General features: G+C 40.3%; 1 protein-coding gene across 8 annotated transcripts in view; it reads left to right on the top strand.

The window, feature by feature from the left end:
* inpp4b (inositol polyphosphate-4-phosphatase type II B) overlaps window positions 1–12,599 on the top strand; it is a 263,968-nt gene that overhangs the window by 152,238 nt on the left and 99,131 nt on the right. For 4 of the 8 annotated variants that reach the window (XM_067584920.1, XM_067584918.1, XM_067584919.1 and 1 more), the window contains one exon: window positions 9,855–9,934. In XM_067584920.1, the coding sequence (XP_067441021.1) occupies window positions 9,855–9,934 (80 nt within the window). Of the gene's footprint in view, window positions 1–270; window positions 290–477; window positions 539–3,969; window positions 4,045–4,074; window positions 4,385–9,854; window positions 9,935–12,599 lie in introns of those variants that run through there. The other 4 variants (XM_067584925.1, XM_067584928.1, XM_067584923.1 and 1 more) reach the window with 4 other exon arrangements.

Here is a 12,599-nt window from a genome sequence, read left to right as displayed (position 1 = left end):
GTGAGTTTCATTTTCTCCTACCTGCAGCTTTGTCTGCAGGACAGATATAAAAGGAAGTAGGAATCTGATTTTCAATTGAATGTTACTAAAGCACATCCTTATCAGGAGGAGGAGTCCTGCATAGCACTTGTCTCTCTGCCTGATAGTTGGACGGACACCAAGAGGACGTAGCTTAAGTAAGAAAGAGCAGCAGTAGAGGGAGGGAGATGTGAGAAAGCAATAGAGTGGTAGGAAGGGCTTCTTGTTTGGAGGCAAGCATTGACAAGCTGAAGAATGTGTGTGTGAGCAGGTATGAACATTCAGCCCGTATTGCTGCTTTTTCTCACCTCTTGTTTACCTGCTGTGACAGAAAATCACAGGTCCTCAGGAACCTTAATCTGCTTTGTGAGAAAGAGGAATATTAACTTGTCTGTCGCTCTGCAGCGTTTATCATACACCGCTCTATAGATCTTGCTGTACTTACAGTAACTGCAGGAGAAGAAATGCTAAAAGGAGTTTCCCCTGGAGGAAACCACTGTCTCTCAGAAGTCAGCTTTCAGTGAGTATTTACCTTTCAGGCTGAAAAGGTCCAGCGTCCTTTGAGTGCTCACAAAGTCTCTGAGTCAGGCACAAAAATATCTTATTGGATTCTATAGTTTTTGCGCAGAAAGTGTGTCATTCTGAATGTTTTTGAGAAGCAACGGGATATTTCATTGCAGAACTTGTATTTTCAGTATACTAAACATATTCAACTATCAATGACAGCCACTGACAGGAAGGATCATCCATACTTTCTTTTGGCTTCTTTTGTGCACAACGTTTGGATGGTATGTGATTTTGTTGAATTGTCTGTGGTAGCACACATGAATTGTGTCATTATCTGATTGAAAAGCAAATTTCACAGTCTCAGGAAATATCCTGCTCTGGCATACTGCAGATATACAATGGTAAAAATAGCACCCTGGAGAGACTGGTAAATTCATTCAATAGAAAATCTCCATACCCCAAAATTTGGAGACTTGATATTCAATGCAGCACTATCAAAGACGGCATAATAGGTTGGGATAATGATTGAGTTTGTTTGTCACTGTAGCCCATATTTCAGCACAGTGAGCTGAATTCCTCAAACAGCTGGCTAATTAAACTACCAGAAGCATTTAGTATTGACACAACTGCACCACTGCAGCTGTGTAGCTGCAGTTTTAATATCACTCAGATATTAAAATATTGATTCAGTTCTTAATCTTAGTTCTTAATAACAGTGCACATTAATGTATCCCTTGTTGTTGTTCCTTGTAGTCCACTTCATAATTTAGTTTAGATATGGATTTTTCTTAAACCCCCCCCCTATGTGTTCTCATGGTAATTTGCACTTGTCTGACTCAAAAGTGAGATAAGAATTATCACTGAATTATGTGAGCATAGAAGTTAAGTCATGGAAAGCTATGCCAATTAAGAGCCCACTTCCACAATTTTACACTCAATAATCTTACTAAAGTTGAGAAAGATTAAAGTTTAACTTTTCTTTTATCGAAATCAGACCCACAAGGCATTCATCTCCCCTGTTTCAGTTTCATGTTTGCACAATGAGCCATGCTTTTTGTTTTACAGTAGGTGCATTTGGTGCCTTTGATACATTTCAAAAGTTATTCATAAAGCAGACAAAAATAGTACAAACGATTAATAAGGCATGTAATGGCAAAAAACACTAGAAGAACACATCAAAGTATTTTGTATCTAAGTACAAATCAGTATTATCACAGTCAGATAAGTCTGCCTCACATCGCTTGGAGCGCGCGCACACACACACACTGCCTTAGGACCTGCATGAATAGCATAACAAGAAGTACACAGCATCTGGAGCCTATGCTTTCTCCACATAGGTCAGACTGGAACAATTAAAATTCCCTTAACTGATTATATGCAGTGGACCACTACATCAAAGCTCATATATTTGCCTTTACATAAGTGAGGGACAATATCAATCCTGTTAGTCATCCCTGTCATGTAAGATGGTGGTAATGTAATGAAGAAATAGTTTGGGAAGGGCAAAATGGGGTGAGCTCAGGTCTGACTGCGTCTCTGTCTGTCTGCAGACCTTCCTTTTTTTTCTTTTTAACAGATCAAAAGCGGGGGAATGAGGTCAAGGTAGAGAGCCATGAAAAGAATAAGTCTGGGAAGAATGCGAGGACAATGTCGAGGGTAGACGGCTAAGAATGAGAACATCAGATCACCCAGGGCAAACAATACCGACTGCTTTTGTCTGTGCTTGTCTGGGTTTGGGGGTGGACTGGTTGTCCCAGGAAAACCTCTGTGATTTTCACCATGGGCTAACACGTCCGATGCTCACAGCTTCTATATAGATTCATGTAAAGTCCATGAATAATGTGTGTGTGTGTGTGTGTTTGTGTGTGTGTGTGTGTGTGTATGTGTGTGCACGCGTGTGCAGCAGTGATAGTGTTCAACCAGCTGTGAATGTTGGTTAAAAAAAAAATCTTAAAAGTAGGAATTAAGGAGTGCTTAGGCTTTTCATTTTACAGCCAGGAAATGTGCACTGCTGTAGGTAGCTCCCCGTGTTGAATGTAAGACCAATCCCTGAACTCATAGTTTGAATATTCTAAAATATGTCAAATCAAACATTTTGAACTTCAAAGTGGGGCATTAAAAAAATGCCAGTTTTCAGTGTGCTCAATTCATATTTTGAACAAGCTTTGATCTAGGATTTTCCATGCATGTTGTTATTTAACATACATTACTGTTCATGTAAGATTCAAACAAATTCCAATTGTACGCAGAAATTTAGAGCGGGAGTGCATGCGAAAAGGGCACAAAACACTCATCTGTCATCATTGACAAAAAATGAGCAGTCACCAACTGAATTTGAACAAATGGATTTGGCAGCAGCAGAGATGCCCATGAATACTGTTGCACAGTCAGAGTAAGCAGTTTGTTCGCGGAGTGAGAAGCATTTGGGGTAATCGTTTGGCAGGTTTTAGTTCACGCACTATCTGTCCCTGGCTTCCACTTGGCACCCAGGTCATCAATCCTCATGGTAATGAAGACAGCAAGAATAGTCAAATCCAGTGTTTCCACCCACACTCTATAATTCCACACCTCACCTCCCATATTACGAAAGGTTGACTCCTCATTACCATGACCTCCAGTGCTCTGTGTATTTTTACATCAACAGTTAATGTGTACTTACAAATGTTACATTAGTGTCTCCTCAGTGTGTGTATAGGCGGGTGCGCACATGCATGTGCACTTAAATGTTTGTGCGCATGTTTCATTGTGTTTGTCTGAATACCTGCTCGGGGTGATAAGGGCTAGTGTAGAGCATGTCCTTTGTTCTGCCAGTATTAGTCATCCTCCTGTGTCAGCACGGGTAAATTAAACCCTGCTTAATCCAAGGTTTGAGCCCAGATAGTTAAAACCTAAGCTTGGTGTCACTGGTGTTTCAATGTGGATTTATTGTCTCGGTGTTCTCTCAGTGGCAGCTGCATGTGTCAGTAAATATCTTACTTGGTTAAAATGTATAAACAGCGTGAGTGTTTCACCAGGCCTCTTGTGTGATTCTCAAGTATGACGCTATATGTTTTGAAGTGTTTATCCATCTTGTACGTGAACACACACTCATACCTTGTACCGTGCGGTCGGAATTCATGTTAATTCAAGTAGCCATAACAAGAGTTTCTTTCCTGTTGGCCATCTGAGTCACAAGCTGCAACCGAGGTGTGACACACAACTCTGTCTCTCTCTCTCTCTCTCTCTTCCTCTATATTCTTCTATATCTCTCTACCCTTTTTTGTGTTGCTATCTTGGGTTTCTACCCTTTAATTGTCTGTCTTCCTTCCTTTCTGTCTCTTCCTCTTCTGTGTTCCCTCCACCTCCCTCTTCCCCCACTCTGCCTCGACTGCTTGTATTTGTCGACTCCCTCCCCTCTTGTGGTTTACTCCTCCTTTCTCTCTCGCTGGTCTCGCTTACTGTCAAGCCAGCCACAGCAGCAACAGCGGTAGCGCCGGTAGCTCACTCTAGCCAGCTCTCAGTCACAGCGGAGGCTGCAGTGTGAGTCTATGTGTGTGTGTGTGTGTGTGTGTGTGTTTGCGTGTTTACAATGTATGTGTCAGCCAGTGTGCCTGCTGCTCTGTAAAGAGCGAATATAATGTATACATGGAGTTCCTCTAACTGAGGACTGGAGGAAGATATGTAGGAAGACCGTCCTGGAGCTCATTAAGAAGAAGAAGGAAGACATAACATCTCTGTTTCTCTCTCTCGCGCCCTCTTTTTTTATTTCTGTCGTCTCTCTCTATACTCTCTTTTTGTCGACTTTCATTTCTAAAGCTCTCCTCTGACTGTCTCACTGGCTTACTTGCTTGCTGCTGCTAGGATTGTGTGCACCATAACTGTAAGTGGACTTCCTTCTGTGTGTGTGTGTGTGTGTGTGTGTGTGTGTGTGTGTGTGTTTGTATTGTTATATGTTGTTATATGCTGTATCTGTGAGTGAGATCATACTCTGTATATATACATATATATATATATATATATATATATATATATATATATATGTGTGTGTGTGTGTGTGTGTGTGTGTGTTTAAACTCACTGTGTCCACAATTTGTGCACAAATTTGCATGTTTGCATAAATGGCATGTCATGACATCTCTAATGACTTAATAAGGCCAATTTGTAAAGCCCTATTTGTAGTGAAGGAACAGTGTATTCATGTAGACACTACTGACCTCTCTGGTATAAATCTGTTTATATTCATAAATGTTTGCCAGATGCGTATTATTCAACAAGGGCCAAAACTGTCACTGCTGCCATTTATATAAAATGTCATTTGTTGGTGTTGCATGAGAATGAATGTCCTCTCCTCCAGGTATTCTCTGCAGTCTGTGTGTGTGTGTGAGTGTGCGTTTGCGTGTATGTGTGTGTTTATGTTACCTCATTGGGACCTTTTCCTGCATAAACACTGACCTTGTCGGGACCAGCAGTCCTCATGGGCACCAAAGCCCGGTCCTGATGACGCAAAACGTCATTTCTGAGTTTGTGGTTAAGGTTATGGGTAGGCATGAATTGGTTACAGTTATGGTTAAGGTTTCGGTTAGGCTATCCACAGTGAATGGAAGTCAATGCAATGTCCTAACAAGGATAGCTGCACAAACTTGTGTGTGTGTGTATGTGTGTGAAGGGAAGATAGTTAGTGTGTATTTGTGTGTGTGTGTCACTCTGTCACCTAGGGCGTGGAAAAAATCAATAGATCTACAGCTTGAGTTGGACCGTTTACTTCTGCCAAGTGATGGGCAGACACTGTGGCCTTCAAAGGTCCACAGACAAGTGCTTGGAATTGCCTGCAGATGTACAGTACAGTATGTCGGCCCTGTGTGCTCCTGCACAAGTGTCATTCATTTTTTGTCTATGCTTGATCTTTTGTGCACGTGTGTTTTGAGAGCATTTTTTGTGTTTCGTTAGGTATTTGTCTCTGCGCTTGTGTTAAACGCCTTGCTGGCAAGCAACTGTCACTTATTTTTAAAACTAGTGAAGGAAATCATAGATCAGAAGTTTTTTCTCATAGTCCTAAACCGGCATGGCCAATAGAACCAGTCAAGGGAATGAGCAAGAGCAGGCGAAAAGATAGATAGAAAAAAGAGAGAGCCCGAGCATGTGAGAGGGAACAGAGCGAGACCATCATAATCAATCCTCCATGATCCTGGAAGAGCATCATTTGTCTTCCTTTCTCACTCCACTCCTCCTCTTGCCCCCATCTTTCTCTCATTTTCTGTGGTACAGCCACTTTGATCTTGCGTAAGAAGACGGTCTCCAGAGCTTCATTACTTTTAAAGCCTTCATCGTGAGGGGCCATAAAAAGATGCTAAGGAATGGATTTCTAAGACCATTTACCAGACGTTCTGTACCGGCTTGCAAGTAATGGCTACATGGGGATATAATGTTCCTCTGCAGTGTGTAATGGCCTTCTGTGCCTTGTGCTCTGGGTTATCAGGGCAAACTGGGATTGGCCATGATACGTCAGTGTGGACGAGTATGACGTTGTATTGCATATTAAGTGGTGCCTACTGGGGATCCTGGCTCTGTTTAATTCATAAGGACATGGCACTGTGCTGCATAGACTTGTAACTGAATATGATGCTTGGGGTTGTGTGTCTTTCTTAGGGAATTTGACCAACCTCAAGCTGCTTTTGAACCTCTCACTATCTCCCAATAGTGTTTATTGTTATGCTTTCTTTCCATTTTAACACTATTGACTGACCTTGTGTTTTGGTCTCTTCCTCATTCTCTCTCTGTGTGTGCGCGTGTGCGCGTGTGTGTCTACTTGTGAGTTTGCCGGGGCAAGAGAATGTGTCTGGGGCAGTGTTTTGCCGTAAGCATACGGGGATTTGTATGGGGTAGCTGGAAAATGCTTGGGGAGGAAATGATTGAGAGAAAAGGTCAGTAGACAGGATGCCCTTTTTTATCTGATATAGGAGTCTGTTGAGAGAGAGAGAAAGCAGTGCAGTGGTGGGGAGAGGGAGGAAGCAAGAGTAAAGGTAAAAGTGTATACAAATAGCCAAACAATAAAGAGAAAAGACAGATTAAAGGTGAAGAAAATAGCAAGTTACTATAACTAATGCGAGTGAGCAATGCCAAATATTTTCAATGAGTGACTGAATCTAAACCAATAAAGCCACAAAATCACTCACTCATGTCTGTGATGACTTTATAATAGGGAATACAACAGTCATGTGACCTGTGAGCTTTGCCGTGTTTTGGGGTGCTTTTGTAGCTCTCATTAGTCATGCTCAATTAACCACACTTACCATATGATCCCAGCTCTATGACACTGTTACATGACCTTTGTCATGCTTTTTAGCCATGCTAATTGCATGAATCTAGGGATTGCAATGTTGGCCCATTCGTCAGTCATAGGGGTGTCAGTTTCGGTTAATTTTGCTTTCGACAGACTGACTCCCATTAATTGATAACTGGTTAATTTTTAAGAAAAGTTGTGATTTAATGTTCATTTGTGAGAGCTGTGCAGCAGTAGGTGGTCAGAGCTAGCTTGACTTTTAGCTCATTCTTCCCCTCAAAGTGTTTTTCAATGTGTTTATTCACAGTGGCTCTCAATGGCATAATGTAACCATGCTTTATGAATAATGATACGAATATAAGATGATATAATATAGTCTCCTACCATGTTCTTCTAAGCAGTCAAAAATTATTTTCTCTGGCAGTTAGCATTTATAAGACTGCCTGTATGTCTTTTTTATCATATGTGACAGTGGTATTCGGCAGCTTGACATATTCCATTTCTGCAGTAGAGACGTCGTAAGGCACTTTTGACTTGTTTTCACTCATCATGAATTTATTTCCTCCTGGCAGAAAAATGCGTTACACGAGCCTTCAGAAACTCCTGCAGGTTAAACTGGACTAACGAAACACTTTTAGTGCTGACTGACTCGAACACACTCACTATAAACAGACCTTAAGACACTTGCTAGCCTAGCAACATTAGTGCTACAAACAACCTGTAATGCAACACTCTTTATAGAAGTTGGTTTTACACCAGTACTTTATCCATTGAAAAAGAATATCTGATGTTGTGAATACATAATTGTCGAGCCATTAGCGGACTGTGTATGCAAATTAACCAATAGAATAACATGCGTAACAGGGTCAAAAATATTCTTGGCAATTAACCGATTAATAGTTAACTGTTGACATCCTTAGTCAGTCAGTACATCCATCTGTCCGTCCGTGTATTCATCTACAGCTTTGGCCCAGCCTGAAATACCACTTTTGGATGGATTGCCATGAAATTTTATACAGACATTCGTAGTCCCCACAGGATAATTCCTACTCCTTCACTTATAGTGAAATATCCCAACAGCTATCACACGGATTGCACACAGAATTTGGTACAGTTATTCTTGTTTCGCAGAGGATGAATCCTAAAGACTTAGGTGACCCCCTGACCTTTCCTGTAGTGCCCCAGCAGGTCAAAGTTTTCACTTATCCTATGAAATATTTCCACAACTACTGGATGTCCAGTGGATTTTATGGACATCCCAATACAATGTTTTCTCAACTTTCTTGATCCTGACTTCCTCTAGTGCCACCGTCGATTTAACATTTGTGGCTTGGATGGATTGCAATGAAATCTGGTACACACATTCGTGTCTCACTCAGGATGAATTGTAATCATTTTGGCGATCACCTGACTTTTCACCCCCATCACGTCACAATTATTAATGGTCCAATAGTGTGCTTTATAGCCCAATACCTGTAAAACTAATGACATTCCCATCATCCTAGGTTATATTTTTCTTTGGACATGGTAAACATCATACCCGCTAAACATCAGCATGTTAGCATTGTCATTGTGAGCATGTTAGCATGCTGACGTTAATATTTTGTTCAAAACAGAGTTGCTAGCATGGCTTATTCTTAGTCTTGTTATAGTATGTCAGCAGCTGACTTTATTTGTACTCTGTTCTTTATTTTGTGGAACAGAAAATTAGTCTGCTCCTATCATTATAATACATTAATAATTTAAGTAAGTAGAAATGCCAAACATTTGATGGTTCTGGGTTCTTCAATGTGAGAATTTATCGCTTTTCCATGTCTTATAGTAAATTGAATATCGTTTTGCACTGGTCAGAAGAAACATGGCATTTGATGACTTAACTTTGGGCTCTAGGGAAATGTGATAGGGATTTTTAGCTGTTTCCTGATGTTTTATAGACCAAACGATTAATTGATTGATCAAAAAAAAATATCAGCAGATTAATCAATAATGAAATCTGTTGTTAGTTGCAGCACTATTTGCAGAATCCAAGGAGTGTGTGGAAGCCTTCTGGTGTTGCTTGAGCCTGAAACTAATTTGCATTCATTACAAAAACAGACACAATCCAGTTTTCATCTTCAGAGGCAAGGTAAAGCCTTTGACAGCTATCTTAAGGAGCAGACGGAGGCAAGACACAAATTGTCTTGTTTCGTATTGTCACTTCAGTGTTCGAAGAACCATTAACGGCACAATTGTGAAAGCCCAGGAATAAGAAAAACACTCAAGTTTTGTTGATGAAAGGGATAGAAACGATACTGTAGCATCTCAGTTTCTCACTGAAGATTGCGTGAACAGGATGCAGATACTTTAATTAAGATCTGTTTTTCTCCCAGTATGATGAAATATGTGGAATCACCTTTGTACCTGTTGTTAATCACCTACCCTGTGTTTTAGCTTTGAGAGCAGCCTGTGTCCTTGGCACGGCCTTACCCCACCCCTCCTGCAGCTAAAGCTAGTATGTTGATGGTGTTTCTTGCAGGTGCAAGAGTTTATTATGTGCGTATGTGTGGATGTGCGTGCATCTGGGCATGCCATTGAGGGAGTTTGTGTGTGTGTGTGTGTGTGTGTGTGTGTGTGTGTTTGTGTGTTTTCTATGAATGTGGATCATCTCTCTTCGTTATTGATGGGCTCATTCCCTACCTCTCTCTCCATGACCCAGTTCTCGTGCGCTGACACCCCCTGTTCACATCATGCCTGCAGCAAACACATGTTGTCAGAGAAGCGAGAAAGGGGGGAAAGAAGGTGAAAGAGAGACAAAAATGGAGAGTGGATTGTACACCCCTGTGCCTTGTGTCAACCTGATCACACACAGCCAAGAGAATGTTTCTGCTTTGTTAGATCACAGGGTTCAAAGTGATTTCTGACACATTATGTCTGGCACCTGTTTCTGACACCTCTATGGTACTATCAAAAGAAGAAAAGAGTTGTTCATAGTCTTTTTTGATTGTTCTTTTGTTTTTTTAACTGTTTGTGTGCTGCTGAAACACTTTGCCCCGTGTTAACTGGCTTTTTTTTTCTCTGTTTTCTTCTACAGAGCAGCTTCCTGGGCAGTGCCACATTTTCAGTAGGCGACCTGCTTAGGGCTAAAGATGAACGACTGACCTTGAGTCTGAGGTAAGGCCATGTTTCTGTTATATTGTGTTCATTGCTCTCTGTGCTCCTCTACACTAATAAAAGTCAGACTTTACAGTCAAAAGATTATATCTAGTCACACAAGAACTTATGGTCCAACTTAAACATCAAACTGATATGAGTTGGGGAAAACAAACCTACCTACAGATGTTGCAACAGCACCTTTAGGATTGTTGCAGTAGCTGCCAGGTTTGTTTGTTTCTGGGATGTTATGTTAGCATGTGGGAATACAGTACTGTTTGGATTTTTTTGTGGTAAATAGGGGTGGGAATAAATGTATTTTCTGAGAAATTAATAAATAAATAGAACAAAAAGGAATACCTGTGTCGTCTTTTAGAGGTGGGCCAGTAATATCTTATTTTTCAAGGATATTTTAATATTACCATCATAGAGTAAATATATTTAAAAAAAAACTTTTTTTAATGTTTTGGCCTGTGTGCAATCATGTTATATAAAGGTCAAGACCTTTGTTTTTAGTTATTCAATCTAAGGTAAGATTTTTGTCCCAAATCATCATGATATAATCAGTAATTCTGGCATGAAGATGATTGAGTATTTTCTTTTTGGACGATGCATTGACATGTCACAAACAACAGATAAGCTGTGCTCCTGAACATGATAAATAGTATGCTCCTCTTATAAGGAATGAAATGGTATGTTGCTGGTAGGTTTAATATTTTTACACACAGCAATAGAGGTGAGCAAAAATCAGTCCTCTCACTAAGTGTAATTCTTCCATTTTTTGATAATGTGTGTCTGCTAATTGTTTCAATACTTGCACTGCTTCATAGAAAGAGGGAAGCTCCGGCCTGTTGTGTTGTGCGTAAATGGACTATGTTGTATTTCACTGTGAATTAAGCTACTGTAATAGCAAAGGTTCAGGCAGGAATAAATCATTTAAAAAAAAATAGTTTTATGTATAACCAATAAAAAAACAACAACTGAGGTGTCGTCTTTCATCTAATTGCTACTATTGCTGCTAAATTTTTGCTAGTGAGGGGCTGCCACTGCATTGGAAACACCAACTACCTCACCTTAACCTCTTTGTAATTGGGTTTAAGCTTTTACTGCCTCTAACTGCTTGCAGTCGCTAATCACTATTGCCACTGCTGCTATTCACCGGCCAACAGAGACTACAAAGTATTACTCAGTAAAGTTTTACTCAGCACCACCACATATTTCACCATCTAGTATGTTGTCATATATGTATGTACTGATAACATCAGAGTGTTGGCTCCACTGAGTCTGTTCCCACTGTTTTGTTTATTTTGTTTTGTCTTACCTAGTATTAATTGGCTTTCTGAATAGACAGAAATCCTGCTTTGAACAGAGTCACTATGCTCAGGCCGTATTGTAGTGTACTATTATTGTCATTATAGTATACTGATAAGAATGGAACTCACTGATTCAGGAAGAGGTATGTGGCCAGTTATGACAAAAGACAAGATGTTGTTGTTGCTCAAAAGGATAGTTTTGTTCTGGACACATTAATCGCACTAGGCTGTGAAGTGAAGGTCAGAAAGGTTACCATGGCAACCTGTTATACCACTGGCTGTTGTGTAAATGAAATATGTACTATTTAGTGTTGCGTATGTACATTTGCTATCATGCGTGTTTGCGATAATACCAACACGTGTACAGCATTTGGTCTTGCTTTGGTCTGTACTTCCAAACCTGTTCATGTCTGTGGCTCTAGCTCATCCGGCACAGACTTTCTTTTGAAGGCTTGCAGTCGCAATAAAATTAAATATGCACAGTGCCTCATGGCTTTTTAAGCAAGTACTGCATGTATTTCAGTGGACAGGATGTCTTTCCTCCACCTGTAAACTGTTAAGATGAAATTGTCTGCGTCTCCCGATTGTATTGTCAAACTGAATTTCCTTTTCCCTCACATCCATAGTGTGTCTGAAAATATTCCCCTTTGGCAATCCTCTCTCTATTTTTCTTCTTTTCAACTCTGTTTTGTTATGCTTTTCATTTCCTGTAGGTGATCCCTGGTCACTGGGCATAATTGTATCTTGCACGATTGACTGTATGAGCTGCAATGAGAATAGAGATTACGGCCCCTCGTGTGTGTGTGTGTGTGTGTGTGCATGCACAGTTTTGTGCAGGTGTTGTTCTTGCTGTTCTGCAGCACAGAATTGTCATTTTACTCCCCTGTATTCACACCACGCTGTTGTGTTTCTGGCTCATTTTGTGGTGTTGTAGTGTATGTTTTATTCCCGAGCATAACTTGAAGTCTTCCCACAACACTTACAGTACGGTGCTGCCACAACACTTTTTAATAACTGAAAAAATTCTGTTCTCGAAAATACCAACCCTTTGTCTCAGTATTCAGAGGTTGCTGTCACCATGCTATCTTCAGCATGGTAACAGCAACTGTAGCTCTCTCCACCTGCACATACTAAATGCTAAACGTTCATATGCATTGTTTATGGATCCCAAAGTAGGGATCAGGAAATAAAGTAGAAAAAAATTGTATTTCTACCACACAAATAATGTTGATTTCAATGCTTTTACATAAAGTAGATACACCAAAACAGCATATTACATTACTTTGTAGTACAATGAGATGAGATAATGCTATTTGACAATGAAACATTATATACAGATAGATTCTTGTTCTTTTAAAGTGGTTTAACAATTC

The sequence above is a fragment of the Thunnus thynnus genome, chromosome 3 (genome assembly GCF_963924715.1).
Source record: "Thunnus thynnus chromosome 3, fThuThy2.1, whole genome shotgun sequence".
Taxonomy (NCBI): Eukaryota; Metazoa; Chordata; class Actinopteri; order Scombriformes; family Scombridae; genus Thunnus; species Thunnus thynnus.
The sequence above is the reverse complement of the archived record's forward strand: the minus strand, read 5'-3'. Positions and strand labels throughout refer to the sequence as shown.